Source organism: Moschus berezovskii, chromosome 18, assembly GCF_049115385.1.
Source record: "Moschus berezovskii isolate FMDL1 chromosome 18, NW_MosBer_1.0, whole genome shotgun sequence".
Classification (NCBI taxonomy): Eukaryota; Metazoa; Chordata; class Mammalia; order Artiodactyla; family Moschidae; genus Moschus; species Moschus berezovskii.
The window spans coordinates 71,084,668-71,105,329 of record NC_142477.1 but is presented as its reverse complement, the minus strand read 5'-3'; the positions used below and the strand labels follow the sequence as shown (position 1 = coordinate 71,105,329).

Genomic DNA, 20,662 nt, shown 5'->3' with positions numbered 1-20,662 from the left:
ACGGAGAATTATGAAGAGGAGACATCAAGAGTAAGGGAGATTCTTCCCAAACCAACCTAATAGAATTCTTGCTGCAGGATCCCAGGGTGATCCCATATCAAGGGTGGTGGTTCTGGGGGATTCTTAATCCATTAACTTCTCAGGATCCTTGCTAGAACTGGGCTATGCTGGTCAAGAAGAGGGTTTAAGAGAGCCTGACTAAAGTTTGGTCAAGGAGCATCTCTTTGCCAGTTGATAGATGGAAGCACAAGCTGGAATCAAGATTGCCGGGAGAAATATCAATAACCTCAGATATGCAGATGACACCACACTTATGGCAGAAAGTGAAGAGGAACTCAAAGGCCTCTTGATGAAAGTGAAAGAGGAGAGTGAAAAAGTTGGCTTAAAGCCCAACATTCAGAAAACTAAGATCATGGCATCCTATCCCGTCACTTCATGGCAGATAGATGGGGAAACAGTGGCTGACTTTATTTCTCTGGGCTCCAAAATCAATGCAGATGGTGATTGCAGCAATGAAATTAAAAGACACTCCTTGGAAGGAAAGTTATGACCAACCTAGAAAGCATATTAAAAAGCAGAGACATTACTTTGCCAACAAAGATCCGTCTAGTCAAGGCTATGGTTTTTCCAGTGGTAATGTATGGATGTGAGAGTTGGACTGTGAAGAAAGCTGAGCGCTGAAGAATTGATGCTTTTGAACTGTGGTGTTGGAGAAGACTCTTGAGAGTTCCTTGGACTGCAAGGAGATCCAACCAGTCCATTCTAAAGGAGATCAGTCCTGGGTGTTCATTGAAACGACTGATGTTGAAGCTGAAACTCCAATCCTTTGGCCACCTGATGCAAAGAGCTGACTCATTGGAAAAGACCCTGATGCTGGGAAGGATTGAGGGCAGGAGGAGAAGGGGATGACAGAGGATGAGATGGTTGGATGGCATCATCAACTCAATGGACATGGGTTTGGGTGGACTCCGGGAGTTGGTGATGGACAGGGAGGCCTGGCGTTCATGTGGTCGCAAAGAGTCGGACACGACTGAGCGACTGAATTGAACTGATGAGACTTCGACACTAAGCATAAACCGGTTTTACAAAGTTAGAGATGTCTAAGTGGGAAGATTCAATATCGCCCATTTTCTTACGGAGTTGCTGTTGCTGCTGCTAAGTCGCTTCAGTCGTGTCCGACTCTGTGCGACCCCATAGACGGCAGCCCAAAAGGCTCCGCCATCCCTGGGATTCTCCAGGCAAGAACACTGGAGTGGGTTGCCATTTCCTTCTCCAATGTGTGCAAGTGAAAAGTGAAAGTGAAGTCGCTCAGTCTTGTCCGACTAGTAGCGACCCCATGGACTGTAGCCCACCAGGCTCCTCTGTCCATGTGATTTTCTAGGCAAGAGTACTGGAGTGGCTTGCCATTGCCTTCTCCATTCTTACGGAGTATCTCCCGCCTAATCTTTAACCTCCCATCTGCTCAAAACTCTGTCCTAAGGAGTTCTGACGGCAGGCTATAATATTTACAGCTGAATTGCCGTTTTAGAGAAATCCAGACTTAGGGTCAAGTAACCACCCCGATTGCCTGGAGAATCCCAGGGATGGGGGAGCCTGGTGGGCTTCCGTCTATGGGGTCACACAGAGTCGGACACGACTGAAGTGACTTAGCAGCAGCAGCAGCAGCAACCACCCCGATTATCTGGTGGTAGGGGCGGGAGGAAGTTGGGTGTTCCGTGGCGGGCGTTCTGCAGTTTCACGGAGGCGAGCTGCTGCAGGAACCCCAGCGCTGCCAGCGGGAGGTTTGGGCAGGGAGGAAACCCGACTTGGGCTGGGGGCAGAAGGCTGCTGCGGCCGGGCACTGATCCCCGTGGCTGCCCCAGCCTCTGGAGGCGGGGTCCGGGCGGAGCACACTCAGCTGTCTCTCGGACTCGCTCGCTGGACGCACCTTCCCCCGGACTCCGGCGGGATCAGGAGCCGAGGCGGCGGCCGGTGCTTACGGGGCGGGCCCCGGTGGAGGGCAGCTGAGCAGCCATGGAGCAGCGCGGGCTGGGGAGGCTGAGGCTACCCGGGCTGCTGGCGCTGCTGGCGCTGCAGGCGGCGCTGGCGGCGCGGAGCCCGCGCGTCTCCGCTTCGCGAGACCTGAATCTTTGGCCGCTGCCTCTCTCTGTGACGACGACCCCGCGCCTGCTTCACCTCTCGCCCGGAAACTTCTTCTTCGGGCACAGCGCCACTTCCAAGGCCGGCCCCTCATGCGCAATCCTGCAGGAAGCGTTTCGGCGGTGAGCGCTCCCGACGGGCGGCCAGGGAGGGGGCCCGGAGACCCCGGGACCGGGAGGGACGGGCCACCCGGGACGCGGCGCGGGCGCGGGGGCCGGGAGCAGGAGCGCCTGAAGCCTCTTACCGCCTGCTCGGCCGCCCAGCCTCGCCACGCGCTGGCCCCTGTTTGACAGCTGAACCGGCCAGTGACCAGACCACAGTCACGGGGCTGGAAGAGCAGAGAAGGCTTGAGCCAGCAGGGACTGGAACGCAAGCTCTTCCCCTGACTTCCCCTCCCTCCCCCACCCCCGCCTCCTAAGGGACTTCCTGGGTGCTCTGGAACCCCGTTTCGGGTGCAGGATATTGAGCGGAAGGGGTAGGGTGCTCAGAGTTTGTGGCCATGATCGCCTCGGAGAATGGAGTGGATGGAGGGTTAATGGCAGTTTATCTGGAGGGAGTTCTAGGAGGAAGATGGGTTCTTAAAGTTTGCGGACTAGGGGCTTCCCAAAGTGGCTTGTCATTTATAGGCAATCTCTCCTCCCCCAATCCGGTAACAGTTCAGGTGGCAGAAAGTCCTTAGGTTGAAGCATTGCCCCAAACTCCCCTTCCCTTCCAAAATCTCTGTTCCAAGCAAAGTGTGGGATATTTTCACCTCACTACTTTGGTATGGTCACTACACTGCTTTTGAACTGTGGTGTTGGAGAAGACTCTTGAGAGTCCCTTGTACCGCAAGGAGATCCAACCAGTCCATTCTAAGGGAGATCGATCCTGGGTGTTCATTGGAAGGACTGATGCTAAAGCTGAAACTGCAATTCTTTGACCACCTCATGCGATGAGTTGACTCACTGGAAAAGACTCTGATGCTGGGAAAGTTTGGGGGCGGGAGGAGAAAGGGACGACCGAGAATGAGATGGCTGGATGGTATCACCGACTCTGTGGACATGAGTTTGAGTGAACTCTGGGAGTTGGTGATGGATAGGGAGGCCTGGCGTGCTGTGATTCATGGGGTTGCGGAGAGTCGGACACGACTGAGCGACTGAACTGAACTGAACTTTGGTATGGTCACTACACTGCAGTACCTGCTTCTCCTTTTGTTGGCCAGAAGCACTTCTGTGCTTGCTCTCCCAGCTTCCTGTTTAGATCCTTAGCACCTCGCCTCAGGTCTGTCACCCCATTGGCCACAGGGTGAATTGTGTAGTAGGGAGGCAGCCCACAGTGCTAGCTTTTTGTTTCTTTTTACAATTGATGTCAAGTTGACTGGGGTGGGTCGGGGGGAACTTCTCTGGTGGCTCAGCTGGAAAGAATCTGCCTGCCAATGGAGGAGACACAAGAGACATGGGTTACATCCCTACCTGGGTGGGGAAGATCCCCTGGAGGAGGAAATGGCAACCCACTCCAGCATTCTTGCCTGGAAAATCCCCATGGACAGAGGAGCCTGGCGGCTACAGTCTATGGGGTCACAAAGGGTGGGACACAACTTACAGACTGAGCAAAGGTAAAAGTTGACTTGTGGTTTTGTGCCACAGCGCTGGATTTGCTAACTACACCGCTGCAAGGCGGACTGCCCTTGGGGAGATGTCTCAAGAAGCCTCAGTTTTCGACCTGTCCTAAAGGGCAGGACAGTTCTAAAGGTGCCCTGAAGGAGTGTGGTTTGGTGCTCACCGTACAGGTCCTTCCCTCCCTCAGATTTGGTCCTTGTTCCTTGAGGTCGTTAGAGCTTAATTGTGCTTGCAGGACACCAAGCCGCTGGGAGGGAAATGCAGGAGTCACATTAGCACCTGCTGACCCCAGCTAGGCCTGGACTTAGGCTTTGGCCGAAGAGACTCACGAAGTCGATGGCAGAGATGGTTTCTCCTTCAGTTTTGAGCCACTCAGTAAGCAGAGGGACAACGCTTCCCTCATTTCAGATGCTTACTCTAATGAGTCTTTGGTGTTGAATCTGCCATCAGGTCAGAATGGCTGGAGTCTGGGTGAAGAAGTAACATCAAGGTGGTTGATTACCAGCCTTGGGATATTGAGAAGGAAAAAGTACCTGAAGGCCATTTAATGGAAGATCATGACTTGGGAATCTTTTAACAATAAACACACCTTATCTGCTCTGGGACTCAGTTCATAAAACTGGATTTTCCTTCTGTGCCATACTGCTAGTAAAATACGGACACAGTGTAAGCTGAATGGTGTGAGTATAGCGAGAAAGCGTGGATGATGTAAGGCAACCATGGTTAGATAACCGGAACTTGAATAAGCTGTGAGAGGGTTTAAAAAACAAGGCTTGGCATCCTAAGGGAGTGCAGGTAGTTATCTGAGGACTTTGCCTAACTAATTTGTGCCCTGTGTGGGAAGCAGCTATTAATTATACCCTGCATGTTAGGAAGCAGGTTATAAAACATTAGGCCTTATGGCCGAGAGTTGAAAGCATTCAGGAGAGTGTTTTCGGAACTGAGGAGGGCCCTTTACTGCTTCAGAGTAAAGGCATGATGGAGTTGAAAAGGTTTAGAGATGATGGGGCATTCTAGAATCTCTAGGCCATGGAGAACAGGTAAAACCGAGGCCCAGTGTGTTCAGATCCTCATGGCTCCTGTCTCCTGAAGAACCCACTTCTCTCAACCCCTGCTTTGAAACAGTATGCATTTTGCAGGCAGAGTTCTGTCTGGTACGTGACTGCTTCCTTAGCTTTTAGAACAAGATCACATGCCAGTTTTTTCTTTTTCCCTTTTTCCCTCCTTATTTAACCAATACTTTAGTTCCAGTTCCTGACAAGCTAAAATGGGCTTCCCTGGTGGCTCAGATGGTAAGGCATCTATTGCCTGCAATGCAAGAGACCCATGTTGAATCCCTGGGTGGGGAAGATCCCCTGGAGAAGGGAGAGGCTACCCACTCAAGTATCCTTGCCTGGAGCATTCCATGGACAGAAGAGCCAGGTGGGCTACAGCCCATGGGGCCGCAAAGAGGTGGAGACGACAGAGCTATTGACTCTTCACAGGCACCTTGGATACCATTGAGTCTGATCCCTTAGAGTTTTCTGTTCAGTTCAGTCGCTCAGTTGTGTCCCACTCTTTTTGACCCCATGAACTACAGCACACCAGGCCTCCCTGTCCATCACAAACTCCCAGGGCTTACTCAAACTCATGTCCATTGAATATGTGATGCCATCCAACCATCTCATCCTCTGTCGTCCCATTTTCCTCCCTCCTTCAATCTTTCAAAGCATCATGGTCTTTTCAAATGAGTCAGTTCTTCACATCAGGTGGCCAAAGTATTGGAGTTTCGCTTCAGCATCAGTCCTTCCAATGAACACCCAGGACTGATCTCCTTTAGGATGGATTGGTTGGATCTCCTTGCAGCCCAAGGGACTCTCAAGAGTCTTCTCCAACACCACAGTTCAAAAGCATCAATTCTTCGGCACTCAGCTTTCTTTATAGTCCAACTCTCACATCCATACGTGACTACTGGGAAAACCATAGTATTGACTAGAGTTTTCTGTTAGAGTTTTAATATCCAGGGCCAAGATTTCCTTATTTGGGACAAGCCAGCACCTGACTCAAAGCTGCCAACAGCTTTAATTTCCTTTAAATTTTTTTAAAATTATGGTAGTGTAGAAATAAGATTAGGGATTAGGGGCAGGAGGAGAAGGAGATAACAAGGAATAAGATGGCTGGATGGCATCACCGACTCAATGGACATGAGTTTGAGTGAACTCCGGGAGTTGGTGATGGACAGGGAGGCCTGGCATCTGTGATTCATGGGGTCACGGAGAGTCAGTCACAACTGAGCGACTGAACTGAACTGAGACATAAGATTGCTATGTGCTCAGTTGTGTCTGACTTGTTGTGTCCCCATGCACTGTAGCCCTTAAGCCGCCTCTGCACATATAATTTTCTAAGCAAGAATACTGGAGTGGGTTGTCATTTCCTGCTCCAGGGGATCTTCCTGAGCCAGGGATGGAACCGCCATCTCTGTATCTCCTGCATCAGCAACTGGCGATCTTTACCACTAGCGCCACCTGGGAAGCCCTAGGATTACCGTATTAACCATTTTTAGCTATACAGTTTTGTGATCTTTATTTCCTTTTGAATCTGTCAGGACTTTTCGATAGGCACTTTCTTGGTGGTCCAGGGGCTTAGACTTCCTGGAGGTTGCCAATGCAGGGGCCCAGGTTCAGTCCTCAGTAAGGGAACTAGATCCCACATGCCAGAACTAAGGCTCAGCCCGGCCAAGTAAATAAAGATTTTTAAAGTATAAAAAGATTTTCCTAAGCTAATGATTTTCCTCAGCACCTTTATCTGTTTCACTGTCTCACTGGTTAACTTCCAGACACTTCCAAGTTCATCAGAACTTTCCCATCTCTCCTTACTTCCCTGGAAAAACACAAGACAGTCTTATATCTAAGTAGCTTATACAGCCTTCTGGCTTATCAGAATCTGTGGCATATTTTAGGCTTTGCAGACTATGTGCTCTTTTATCTTCTAGCACCTTCAAATGTTTATTTCCTCCCCTCCTCCTCTGACAGTCGGGTCCCAGCAGAATGTGAACTGTCCAGGCCCTCTGAGGATTCTTCGGTGCTGTTAGCTGGGACACTTTTGTTGGAAGGTGACAGGAGCCCCGGCTCGGTCTGGCTTGAACGGAAAGAGAACCTGTTATCTCACGCGTCGTCGTCGTCGTCGTCGTCGTTCAGTTGCCCAGTCGCGTCTAACTCTCCGTGACCCCATGGAGGCAACATGCCAGACCTCTGTCCCTCAGCATCTTCCGAAGTTTGCCCAAATTCATATCTATTGCCTTGGTGATTCCATCCTGCCGTCTCATCCTATGACACCCTCTTCTCCTTCTGCCTTCAGTCTTTCCCAGCATCGGGGACTTTTCCAGCGTGTCAGCTGTTCACATCAGATGACCAAAATACTGAAGGTTCAGCTTCAGCATCAGTCCTTCCAGTGAATAGTCGGGGTTGATCTCCCTGAGGATTGGCTGGTTTGATCTCCTTGCTGTCCAAGAGACTCTCAGGAGTCTTCTCCAGCACCACAGTTTGAAGGAGCTTTCAACAGAGTACTATCTCTGCTTTTCAACACACTGTCTAGTTTTCATAGCTTTCCTGCCAGGAAACAAATATCTTCCAATTTCATGGCTACAGTCACCATCCACAGTGATTTTGGAGCGCAAGAAGAGGAAATCTGTCACTAACTTTAAAGTTTTCCCCCTCTATTTTCCATGAAGTAATGGGGCCAGTAGCTAATTTGGTAAAGAATCTGCCTGCAAAGCAGGAGACCCTGGTTCAATCCCTGGGTCGGGAAGATTCTCTGGAGAAGGAAATGACAACCCACTTCAGTATTCTTGCCTGGAGAATCCCACAGGCAGAGGAGCCTTGCAGGCTATAGTCCATGGGGTCATAAGAGTCAGACATGACTTAGTGTCTCAACCACCACCTAATGGGGCCAGATGGCATGATCTTAGTTTTTTTAATGTTTAGTTTTAAAACAGCTCTTTCACTCTCCTCCTTCACCCTTATCAGGAGGCTTTTTACTTCCTCTTCTCTTTCTGCCATTAGAGTGGTATCATCCTTATATCTGAGGTTCTCCAGCCTATCTTGATTCCAGCTAGTAACTCATCCACCTGGCATTTCTCATCCATGTACTCAGTATAGATGAAGCAAACCGGGTGACAGCAGACAGCCCTGTCTACTCCTTTTTAATCTTGAGCCATTCAGTTGTTGGTGGCTCAGATGGTAAAGCATCTTGCACATTGAGAAGTCCAAAAGATTTCAGGGCTGGTTGGCTACGTGGCTCAACAGTATCATTAGGAAATCTGTATTCTTGTCATCTCTGATCTTCCATCTTTGGTGTGGCTGCCACTGATGTAGGTGTCACATACAGAGAAAATTTTCTTCTTGGTGCTCACCTCGGAAAGGAAGCTTCCTCCTCCCCTCCTCCCCGCCCTGCCCCATCACTAATCACAATGAGCTTGCATCCCCAGCTTCACACACCTAGTGAAAGACAGGGAAGCCTGGTGTGCTGTACTTCAGGTTGTCACGCGGAGTCAGACCCAATTTAGCGAATGAACAACAATGGTTTAAAATTTTGTTTGACCCTCTCTCTCACACAGATATTATGACTATATTATTGGTTTCTACAAGTGGCCTCTTGGCTCTGATAAAGTGCCAAGGGAAATGGAGTTACAGAAACTTGAAGTCTCAGTTACCATGGACCCAGAGTGTGACCGTTTCCCCAGCATCACTTCGGATGAGTCTTGTGAGTACCTGTGTCACGGGCATGGACGGTACACAAAGCTGCTTGTTACAGACTTGGTGCCAGAGCTGACTCTACTCCATGAGCTATTGTGAGCTCGTAACCAGTGAGCTTATAATTATTATTTTAAAACATAACCATTAGGGAACTTCCTTGGCGGTCCAAGGTTAAGACTGCACTTCCACTGCAGGGAGCACAGGTTTGATCCTTGGATGGGGAACCAAAATCCCACATGCTGTACATATGGCAATAATAAATAACTAAATAATTACTGTTAAAGTCTGATGGCAAAACTAAAACACAATCATTGCAGGAAATCTTTAAGTATAGTAACTGCAGAGGAGGAATTAAATTATTCATAATGCCGGCACTCAGAGTTAACCTTTGTTACTTAGATTTTTTTTTTTTGCAGAGTAATGCATTTGAATGTTTTACATAGACATAAATAAAAGCATAAGATAAAGAATGGCGTGAAAAAGGGGTCTACTTATGTACATGTGGTTTTTCTGTTTTTCTTTTTCGCATGTGCTATGTTAAGTTGCTTCAGTCATGTCTGACTCTATGAGACCCCATGGACTGTAGCCTTCCAGGCTCCTCTGTTCATGGGATTTCCCAGGCAAGAACACAGGAGTGTTTTGCCATTCCTTTCTCCAGGGGATCTTCATGACCCAGGGATTGAACCTGCATTTCTCATGTCTCCTGCATTGGCATGCGGGTTCTTTACCACTAGCATGACCTGGGAAGCCTCTTTTTTGCTAATTTCATTAAATATTTTTCAATGACAGCATTTTTAGTGGCTGAATAATGTTCTGTATGGATTATCCCTTAATTTTGGACATCTAGATAGTTTATTTTGAAATTAAGCCTGTGTCTATAGGCATGATCTTTCTTTCTTTCCTTTTTTTTGGCATAGTATCTGGGATCTTAGGTCCCTGACCAAGAATTGAACCTGTGCCCCTTGCAGTGGAAGCATAGAGTCTTAACAACTGGACCTCTAGAGAAGTCCTGACATGATTTCTGTTTATAATTAAGTTGACACATTGATAATGCAGAACTGAGAGGGATGAGGTTTTCACTTTTCATTTAAATTTATGTTGTGTTATATTTATATTCCATCTTCATTTATATTGATTGAAAATATAATCAACATTTAGCTACATGATTTTTTGTTTGCATAAAATATTATTCTCCAAGACTTTTCCTAACTTGTTCTGGAAAGAATAAGCAGATGGGCAGACCTTTTTCATAGCATGTACCTACTGGAAATTACATGCAATTGTACCACGGAATCAAAGAAGAGCAATGGGCGATTTAAGATTAGTGCAGAAAGAGCAGGCTGGCAAGTCAGGTGGCAAAGTAGACAGGAAAATGCATGTCTTAGAGAAAAGAGTAACCCCTCTGTTCTCAGACTGCCTCAAAGACACTTAAAGTACATCTCCTCATCCTTTCGGTTAGATTAGGGATGAGATTTCTTGATGCCTTGATACATCTTTTTGCAAAATAACTTCATCTCTCTTCCATTCTATGGCTGTTCTTAGAAGAGAAACAGGATGGCTTGCCCACATTAGTCATGTGAGTTGACAGTTAGCACTCAGACACCTTATGAATTAGATTTTACAATCTGAATTGAGAAATGATCAGTAAACTACCAAGGAATCTTTGCTGCCTGGCAGTACAATGACATACTGTAAAATCCAAACAGTGAAATGTGTCGAGGCTGGGGAGTTACAGTCTGTCTTGCATTCAGCTTTGCAAACCCCATTTTTCTGAAAGGGAGACTTCTGGAGATAAGCTAACCATGAAATTTTCTGGTTAAAGGATTAACTAGTTTTAAACTAGTTGATGATGATGATGATGATGATAAAAGTAACACACGAATGGAAATAACAAGATAGCAAGCATTGTCCAGGGGTATGAGGAAATCTTGGAGAAACTGACAAGTGTTAACAGCAGCATCAAGTAAAATAAAAATAGGCATCTTCTCAGAACCGGATATAGACTAATTTCTACCATAGAGAAGTAATTACATACATCAAGCATGTTTTCTGTGGTTTGTCTGCCACAGTGACTATTTGTAAGCAAACGAAGTGTTCATCACTAGAACGGTTGCATCTATCTTGTCAGTTGACACTAGGGAATACTCTTCAACAATTGAGAATAAACAAGTGGAGTTACAGGGCTTCTCTAGGGTCCAGTGTTTAAGAATCTGTGTGTCAATACAGAGGACACACGTTTCGACCCCTGATCTGGGAAAATCCCATGTGCTGAGGAGCAGCTAAGCCCAACAGCCGCAACTACTGCATCCATGTGCCACAGCGACTGAAGCCTGTGTGCCTGAGAGCCTGTGCTCTACAACAAGAGAAACGACCACCATGAGACACCCGTGCACGGCAACTCGAGAGAGTGCTCGTCGCAACTAGAGAAAGCCCACGCACAGCAGTGAAGACCCAGGGCAGCATACATCAGTAAATACGGTACTTAAAAAGGAAGTGGAGATGGAATGGACACGGGAACCTGTCGAGATAAACTGCTGAGTTGGACAAGGGAAGATGCATCATAACATGTACAGGAGGACACCATTTATAGACCAATATACATACAAGAAGGTGCTCATAAAGCAGTATTCTGTTTCCTGTCACATGGATATAACAGTGCCCAGGAAAAGCCCTCGTGCTTCCTCTAAGGCAAGTAGGGGGAGTTCAGTGGGCATCTCAAAGGGGATTTTATTTAGTCTTACCTATAACATTTTATTATTTTAAAAAGAGGAATCCACTGCTGTTATTTGCATGTATACCCTTCAAAACAACAGTGTGGTGCAAAAAGCATAGAAAGGGGTAATTGAAAGAAAGATGGCTTCGTCCCACCTCAGGGAGCTTATCAGCATTGAGACTAAAATTTGGCTTTGAAATAAAAATTCTGTAGCTTATTTGTCCATATATTTAGGAAACACAGTCTCCTCCTTACTGCTTTATATGTGTGGTTTGCATTGGGTTGAGTCAGAATTCTTTTAAATATCAGCCAGTCCTCAGCTGTTGGAAAATAACCAGCATCAGGTATATGCCACATGTTAATGGTTTTAGATAAGTCTTTGTGCTGACTGATTCCAGGAGATCTCAGAACTGGAACGTGGCAAAAACTGGCTTTTAAACAGTGACCAGTGAAATGGTGAGTTCTATTTAGGGAGCTTAAACTAAGAGTTCAATAGAGGGGAGGAGTCGTGATTAGACTGTGGTCATAATAGCAATACCATTCTTAGTCTGGCCTTTAGCTAACTCATGACTCTTCGTCTGATGGAAGCACTTCCTTGTCAGAAGATTGTCACCTGACTGTCGGCTGTTGATAGAGCTGCTTTCCCCATGTGTAGCCAACTGTTATGCAACACCCTGGGTGATGGTGGTGCAGGGTGATGATGGAGCAGAGACACCGTGTTAAATCATGAACCTGCAGCCCTCGAGTGTCTTTACTGTTGCAAAGTCTTCCCTGTCACATCCTCTCTGTGCTTTCCGGTGCTTTACTTTACCTGTGGATGATGCCACGAGGAACCTCTCTAAACGGGGAAGTGACTGTTGGGGCAACCTCTAGTTGCAGTGTGTGCATCAGTTGCACCTCGGCATGGGGATCTTAGTTCCCCAACCAAAGATGGAACTTCTGTCACAGCATTAGAAGGCAGATTCTGGACGACAAGCAAGATCCCAGCAAGTGAGTGTTAAGGAAGATTCAGGACAGTGTTAGGGGTATTAGGTACAGGGCAAGTAGGGGGCACAGGGAGAGAACGGCTGGAGTAGAGAAAACTCTGGTCTTACAGAGTACAAGACTGATACCAGAGGCTTCAGCAAGGAATTAGGGGCACTGAGGAGTTTGCCCTTTTGACTTAAGTTCTTAGCTGAAGTAAGACCCTGCTCTGTAGAGTGGTAGCAGGAGAGAACTCTCCCGTTAGGGAGAATGAGGAATCATGGCGGTGACACCCAGGTTCCTGACTTGAGCTACTCGGCTGGCTGGAGAGAGGAAAGGATAAGTCCAGAGCCCAGCAAGTGAGAAGAGGGAAGAGTTCAGTCTGGGGCTTGTGGAGTTTAAGGAAGAACCTGCAGGATTTCTGGGGCTTGCCTGGTAGCTCAGCTGGTACAGAATTCTCCTGCAGTGCAGGAGACCCCGGTTCGATTCCTGGGTTGGGAAGGTCCCCTGGAGAAGTGGGGATAGGCTACCCACTCCAGGATTCTTGGGCTTCCCATGTGGCTTAGGTAGTGAAGAATCCCCAAGAAATGTGGGAGACCTGGGTTCGATCCCTGGTCGGGAAGTTCCCCTGGAGACAGGAAAGGCTGCCCACTCCAGTATTCTGGCCTGGAGAATCCCATGGACTGAGAATTCCATGGGGTCGCAAAGAGGACTGAGCAACTTTCGCTTTTCACGGGACTTCTAAGTGAGGATATACAGAAGGTAGTTGGAGAAACAGGTTTGGAGCTCAGGAGAAAAGAATGACCCAGAAATAGCAATGATATGTTTTGGGAGATGTACTGTGTATCATTGAGGGATTAAAAGCAAGCTTGTTTTTTCTTCCAGTTTTATTGAGATGTAACTGACACGCAGCACCGTGTAAGTCTAGGTGTACAGCATTCTGATCTGACTGACATACATCGTGGAATGATTATCACAGGAAGTTAGTGAACGTCCATCTCATATGGAAACAAAATTAAAGAATGAAGAACATTTTTTCTTGATGAGAATTCTTATGATTTACTCTTTGAACAGCTTTCATATGCAGCATACAGCCATGCTGACCCTGTTCATCATGTTGTACATTACGTCCCTTGTACTTATTTATCTTATAAGCAGAGTGAGTACCTTTTTCCTGCCTTTGTTCAGTTACCACCTGCCTCTGGAAACCAAGATTCTTTTTTTTTTAATTTATTTTTTTTATTTTTATTTTTTAACTTTTATTTAATAAATGGTACAAAGCACAATGCCAAAAACATTAACAGTTAAAATTTCACCAAATGAAAAAATACTATAGAATCAGTTCAGTTCAGTTCAGTTCAGTTCAGTCGCTCAGTCGTGTCCGACTCTCCGCGACCCCATGAATCATAGCACGCCAGGCCTCCCTGTCCATCACCAACTCCCGGAGTTCACTCAAACTCATGTCCACAGTCGGTGATGCCATCCAGCCATCTCATTCTCCGTCGTCTCCTTCTCCTCCCGCCCCCAATCTTTCCCAGCATCAGAGTCTTTTCCAGTGAGTCAACTCGTCGCATGAGGTGGCCAAAGTATTGCAGTTTCAGCTTTAGCATCAGTCCTTCCAATGAACACCCAGGATTGCTCTCCTTTAGAATGGACTGGTTGGATCTCCTTGCAGTCCAAGGGACTCTCAGGACTCTTCTCCAACACCACAGTTCAAAAGCATCGATTGTTCGGCGATCAGCTTTCTTCACAGTCCAACTCTCACATCCATACATGACCACCGGAAAAACTATAGCCTTGACTAGACGGACCTTGGTTGGCAGAGTAATGTCTCTGCTTTTTAATATGCTATCTAGGTTGGTCATAACTTTTCTTCCAAGGAGTAAGCGTCTTTTAATTTCATGGCTGCAATCAGCATCTGCAGTGATTTTGGAGCCCCAAAAAATAAAGTCTGACACTGTTTCCACTGTTTTCCCATGTATTTCCCATGAAGTGATGGGACCAGATGCCATGATCTTTGTTTTCTGAATGTTGAGCTTCAAGCCAACCTTTTCACTCTCCTCTTTCACTTTCATCAAGAGGCTTTTGAGCTCCTCTTCACTTTCTGCCATAAGGGTAGTGTCATCTGCATATCTGAGGTTATTGATATTTCTCCCAGCAATCTTGATTCCAGCTTGTGCTTCTTCCAGCCCAGCGTTCCTCATGATGTACTCTGCATAAAAGTTAAATAAGCAAGGTGACAATATACAACCTTGACGTACTCCTTTTCCTATTTGGAACCAGTCTGTTGTTCCATGTCCACTTCTAACTGTTGCTTCCTGACCTGCATACAGGTTTCTCAAGAGGCAGGTCAGGTGGTCTGGGATTCCCATCTCTTTCAGAATGTTCCAGTTTATTGTGATCCACACAGTCAAAGGCTTTGGCATAGTCAATGAAGCAGAAATAGATGCTCTTCTGGAACTCTCTTGCTTTCTCCATGATCCAGCAGATGTTGGCAATTTGATCTCTGGTGCCTCTGCCTTTTCTAAAACCTGCTTGAACATCTGGGAGTTCACGGTTTACATACTGCTGAAGCCTGGCTTGGAGAATTTTGAGCATGACTTTACTAGCGTGTGAGATGAGTGCAATTGTGCGGTAGTTTGAGCATTCTTTGGCATTGCCTTTCTTTGGGATTGGAATGAAGACTGACCTCTTCCAGTCCTGTGGCCACTGCTGAGTTTTCCAAATCTGCTGGCGTATTGAGTGCAGCACTTTCACAGCATCATCTTTCAAGATTTGAAATAGCTCAACTGGAATTCCATCACCTCCACTAGCTTTGTTTGTAGTGATGCTCTCTAAGGCCCACTTGACTTCACATTCCAAGATGTCTGGCTCTAGGTCAGTGATCACGTTATCGTGACTATCTTGGTCGTGAAGATCTTTTTTGTACAGTTCTTCTGTGTATTCTTGCTACCTCTTCTTAATATCTTCTGCTTCTGTTAGGTCCATACCATTTCTGTCCTTTATCGAGCCCATCTTTGCATGAAATGTTCCCTTGGAATCTCTAATTTTCTTGAAGAGGTCTCTTGTTTTTCCTATTCTGTTGTTTTCACAATTGTAAAAAGCTCCATTAAGTTATTTTACAACTGCCTCAGGCTGCAAGAAGAAAAAAGAACCCAATACCATACCTAAGTTATCCCTCTCTCAAAATAATGCCATTAATGTTATAAACCATGAGTACCCCATCAAAAGACGGGAACTGCTTTTGTTAATTCATATATATATATATATATGACTGTATCACTTTGCTATACTCCTGAAACAAACACAACACTGTAAATAAAATATAGTACAATGTAAAATAAAAATAAGTAACAGACCTTTGGGGCTTTACACTGAGTTAGAGTTCCTATCAGAGGGATAACAGCACCACAGCCGTACTGAATCCTCATGAAGGAGGCACACGAATGACTGGATTACAAGAGTTACAGGAATGAGAGCTGCTCACGTCCCAGAAACCACAGCTCACAGAAAACCAACAAAGGCACGAGATACAGACCATTCACTTATGAATGTGTAAAACTCAAGAAAGTCCCCATCACTCCTACAACATGTTGAAAGTATTTCAGAATTCACACAATACTAATTTTCTTATGGTTCTAGTTAAATTATATATACCAGTATATAACAAATGGTAAAATCTGTAAGTCTGTTCAAAGTTTTAAAAGATTACTTAAGAATAGTTTCTTGTATTTTTATGCCACCTTTATAGTTCTGGTTTCTCATTTCTTAATTAGTAAATTCAGTGTGCAGGTTCTATCCCAGGCTAATTTATACACTTCCGGAAGGAACGGCCTCTTAAATGCAGAGTGTTGAGGTGGGGAACCCCCAACCACGTCAGATTTGTTTCACATTTGATAATATACATGTTTCAATCCATTCTCCTATTTATCCCACCCTCGCCCTCTCCCAGAGTCTGAAAGACTGCTCCAGACATCCAAGTCTCTGCTGTTGTCTCGTATACAGGGTTATCGTTATCCTCTTGCTATATTCCATATATATGTGTTAATATACTGTATTGGTGTTTTTCTTTCTGGCTTACTTTACTCTGTATAATAGGCTCCAGTTTCATCCACCTCATTATAACTAATTCAAATGTATTCTTTTTAATTGCTGAGTAGTACTCCATTGAGTAAATGTACCACAGCTTTCTTATCCATTCGTCTGCGGATGGACATCTAGGTTGCTTCCATGTCCTGGCTATAATAAACAGTCCTGCAATGAACATTGGAGTACATGTGTCTCTTTCAATTCTGGTTTCCTTGGTGTGTATGCCCAAGAGTGGGATTGCTGGGTCGTATGGCAGTTCTATTTCCAGTTTTTTAAGGAATCTCCGCACTATTCTCCATAGAGGCTGTACTAGTTTGCATTCCCACCAACAGTGTAAGAGGACTCCCTTTTCTCCACACCCTCTCCAGCATTTATTGCTTGTAGACTTTTGGATAGCAGCCATTCTGACTGGCGTGAAATGGTACCTCATTGTGGTTTTAATTTGCATTTCTCTGATTGTGAGTGATGTTGAGCATCTTTTCATGTGTTTGTTAGTCATCTATATGTCTTCTTTGGAGAAATGTCTGTTTAGTTCTTTGGCCCATTTTTTGATTGGGTCGTTTATTTTTCTGGAATTGAGCTGCAGGAGTTGCTTGTATATTTTGGAGATTAATCCTTTATCAGTTGCTTCATTTGCTATTATTTTCTCCCATTCTGAAGGCTGTCTTTTCACCTTGCTTACAGTTTCCTTTGCTGTGCAGAAGCTTTTGGTTTTCATTAGGTCCCATTTGTTTATTTTTGCTTTTATTTCCAATATTCTGGGAGATGGGTCATGGAGGATCCTGCTGTGATTTATGTCGCGGAGTGTTTTGCCTATGTTCTCCTCTAGGAGTTTTATAGTTTCTGGTCTTACATTTAGATCTTTAATCCATTTTGAGTTAATTTTTGTGTATGGTGTTAGGGAGTTTTCTAGTTTCATTCTTTTACAAGTGGTTGACCAGTTTTCCCAGCACCACTTGTTAAAGAGATTGTCTTTTCTCCATTGAATATTCTTCCCTCCCTTGTCAAAGATAGGATGTCCATAGGTGCATGGATTTATCTCTGGGCTTTCTATTTTGTTCCACTGATCTATATTTCTGTCTTTTTGCCATTACCATACTGTCTTGATGACCGTGGCTTTGTAGTAGAGCCTGAAGTCTGGCAGGTTGATTTCCCCAGTTCCATTCTTCTTTCTCAAGATTGCTTTGGCTATGCAAGGTTTTTTGTATTTCCATACAAATTGTGAAATTATTTGTTCTAGCTCTGTGAAAAACACCGTTGGTCTCTTGATAGGGATTGCATTGAACTTATAAATTACTTTGTGTAATATATTCATTTTCACAATATTTATTCTTCCAATCCATGAACATGGTATATTTCTCCATCTATTAGTGTCCTCTCTGATTTCTCGCACCAGTGTTTTATAGTTTTCCATATATAGGTCTTTTGTTTCTTTAGGTAGATATATTCCTGACTATTTTATTCTTTTCGTTGCAACGGTGAATGGAATTGTTTCCTTAATTTCTCTTTCTATTTTCTCATTATTAGTGTATAGGAATACAAGGGATTTCTCTGTGTTGATTTTATATCCTGCAACTTTACTATATTCATTGATTAGCTCTAGTAATTTTCTGGTAGAGTCTTTAGGGTTTTCTGTGTAGAGGATCATGTCATCTGCAAACAGTGAGAGTTTTACTTCTTCTTTTCCAATTTGGATTCCTTTTATGTCTTTTTCTGCTCTGATTGCTGTGGTCAAAACTTCCAAAACTATGTTGAATAGTAATGGTGAGAGTGGGCACCCTTATCTTTTTCCTGACTTTAGGGGAAACGCTTTCAATTTTTCACCATTGAGGATAATGTTTGCTGTGGGTTTGTCATATATAGCTTTTATTATGCTGAGGAATGTTCCTTCTATTCCCGCCTTCTGGAGGGTTTTGATCATAAATGGATGTTGAATTTTGTCAAAGGCTTTCTCTGCATCTATTGAGATAATCATATGGTTTTTATTTTTCATTTTGTTAATGTGGTGTATTACATTGATTGATTTGCAGATATTGAGGAATCCTTGCATCCCTGGGATAAAGCCAACTTGGTCATGATGTATGATCTTTTTAATGTGTTGTTGGATTCTGACTGCTAGAATTTTGTTAAGAATTTTTGCATCTATGTTCATCAGTGATATTGGCCTGTAGTTCTTTTTTTTTGTGGCATCTTTGTCAGGTTTTGGTATTAGGGTAATGGTGGCTTCATAGAATGAGTTTGGAAGTTTACCTACCTCTGCAATTTTCTGGAAGAGTTTGAGTAGGATAGGTGTTAGCTCTTCTCTAAATTTTTGGTAGAATTCAGCTGTGAAGCCATCTGGACCTGGGCTTTTGTTTGCTGAAAGATTTCTGATTACAGTTTCAATTTCCATGCAATTTACATTTCAATTTGTAAAGTTATACTTTTCTAAGAGTTTGTCCATTTCTTGCAAGTTGTCCATTTTATTGGCATATAATAGCTGATAATAGTCTCTTATGATCCTTTGTATTTCTGTATTGTCTGTTGTGATCTTTCCCTTTTCATTTCTAATTTTATTGATTTGGTTTTTCTCCCTTTGTTTCTTGATGAGTCTGGCTAGTGGTTTGTCAATTTTATTTACCCTCTCAAAGAACCAGCTTTTGGTTTTGTTGATTTTTGCTATGGTCTCTTTTGTTTCTTCTGTATTTATTTCTGCCCTAATTTTTAAGATCTCTTTCCTTCTACTGACCCTAGGGTTCTTCATTTCTTCCTTTTCTAGTTCTTTAGGTGTAGAGTTAGGTTATTTAGTTGGCTTTTTTCTTGTTTCTTGAGATATGCCTGTTTTGCTATGAACCTTCCCCTTAGCACTGCTTTTACAGTGTCCCACAGGTTTTGGGTTGTTGTGTTTTCATTTTCATTCGTTTCTATGAATATTTTTATTTCTTCAATGACTTGTTCGTTATTCAGCAGCGTGCTGTTCAGCCTCCATATGTTGGAATTTTTAATAGTTTTTCTCCAGTAATTGAGATCTAGTCTTACTGCATTGTGGTCAGAAAAGATGCTTGGAATGATTTCAAGTTTTTTGAATTTACCAAGGCTAGATTTATGCCCAGGATGTGATCTATCCTGGAGAAGGTTCCGTGTGCGCTTGAGAAGAACATGAAATTCATTGCTTTGGGGTGAAATATCCTATAGATATCTGTTAGGTCTAACTGGTCTATTGTATCATTTAACTTTTATGTTTCCTTGTTAATTTTCTGTTTAGTTGATCTATCCATAGGTGTGAGTGGGGTATTAAAGTCTCCCACTATTACTGTGTTATTGTTGATTTCCCCTTTCATCAGATCAGTTCAGTTCAGTCGCTCAGTTGTGTCCGACTCTTTGCAACCCCATGAATCACAGCACACCAGGCCTCCCTGTCCATCACCAACTCCCGGAGTTCACTCAGACTCATGTCCATTGAGTCGGTGATGCCATCCAGCCATCTCATTCTCTGTCGTCCCCGTCTCCTCCCACCCCCAATCCTTCCTAGCATCAGACTCTTTTCCAGTGAGTCAACTCGTGGCATGAGGTGGCCAAAGTATTGGAGTTTCAGCTGTAGCATCATTCCTTCCAATGAACACCCAGGATTGATCTCCTTTGGAATGTACTGGTTGGATCTCCTTGCAGTCCAAGGGACTCTCAGGAGTCTTCTCCAGCACCACAGTTCAAAAGCATCGATTCTTCGGTGCTCAGCTTTCTTCACAGTCCAACTCTCACATCCATACATGACCACGGGAAAAACCATTGCCTTGACTAGACGGACCTTGGTTGGCAAAGTAATGTCTCTGCTTTTTAATATGCTTTCTAGGTTGGTGATAACTTTCCTTCCAAGGAGTAAGCGTCTTTTAATTTCATGGCTGCAATCAGCATCTGCAGTGATTTTGGAGCCCAAAAATATAACGTCTGACACTGTTTCCACTGTTTTCCCATCTATTTCCCATGAAGTGATGGGACGAGATGCCATGATCTTCGTTTTCTGAATGTTGAGCTTCAAGCCAAACTTTTCACTCTCCTCTTCCACTTTCATCAAGAGGCTTTTGAGTTCCTCTTCACTTTCTGCCATAAGGGTAATGTCATCTGCATATCTGAGGTTATTTATATTTCTCCCGGCAATCTTGATTCCAGCTTGTGCTTCTTCCATTCCAGCATTCCTCATGATGTACTCTGCATATAAGTTAAATAAGCAGGGTGACAAGATACAACCTTGACATACTCCTTTTCCTATTTGGAACCAGTCTGTTGTTCCATGTCCACTTCTAACTGTTGCTTCCTGACCTGCATACAGGTTTCTCAAGAGGCAGGTCAGGTGGTCTGGGATTCCCATCTCTTTCAGAATGTTCCAGTTTATTGTGATCCACACAGTCAAAGGCTTTGGCATAGTCAATGAAGCAGAAATAGATGTTTTT

At 44.5% G+C, this 20,662-nt stretch overlaps 1 protein-coding gene across 1 annotated transcript in view; it reads left to right on the top strand.

The window, feature by feature from the left end:
- Positions 1 to 1,795: 1,795 nt before the first annotated feature.
- LOC129553171 (beta-hexosaminidase subunit beta-like) overlaps positions 1,796 to 20,662 on the top strand; it is a 44,714-nt gene continuing 25,847 nt past the window's right edge. The window contains exons 1-2 of the mRNA XM_055421858.2: positions 1,796 to 2,261; positions 8,332 to 8,477. Of these exons, the coding sequence (XP_055277833.2) occupies positions 2,014 to 2,261; positions 8,332 to 8,477 (394 nt within the window). The 5' untranslated portion in view covers positions 1,796 to 2,013. The remainder of the gene's footprint in view (positions 2,262 to 8,331; positions 8,478 to 20,662) is intronic.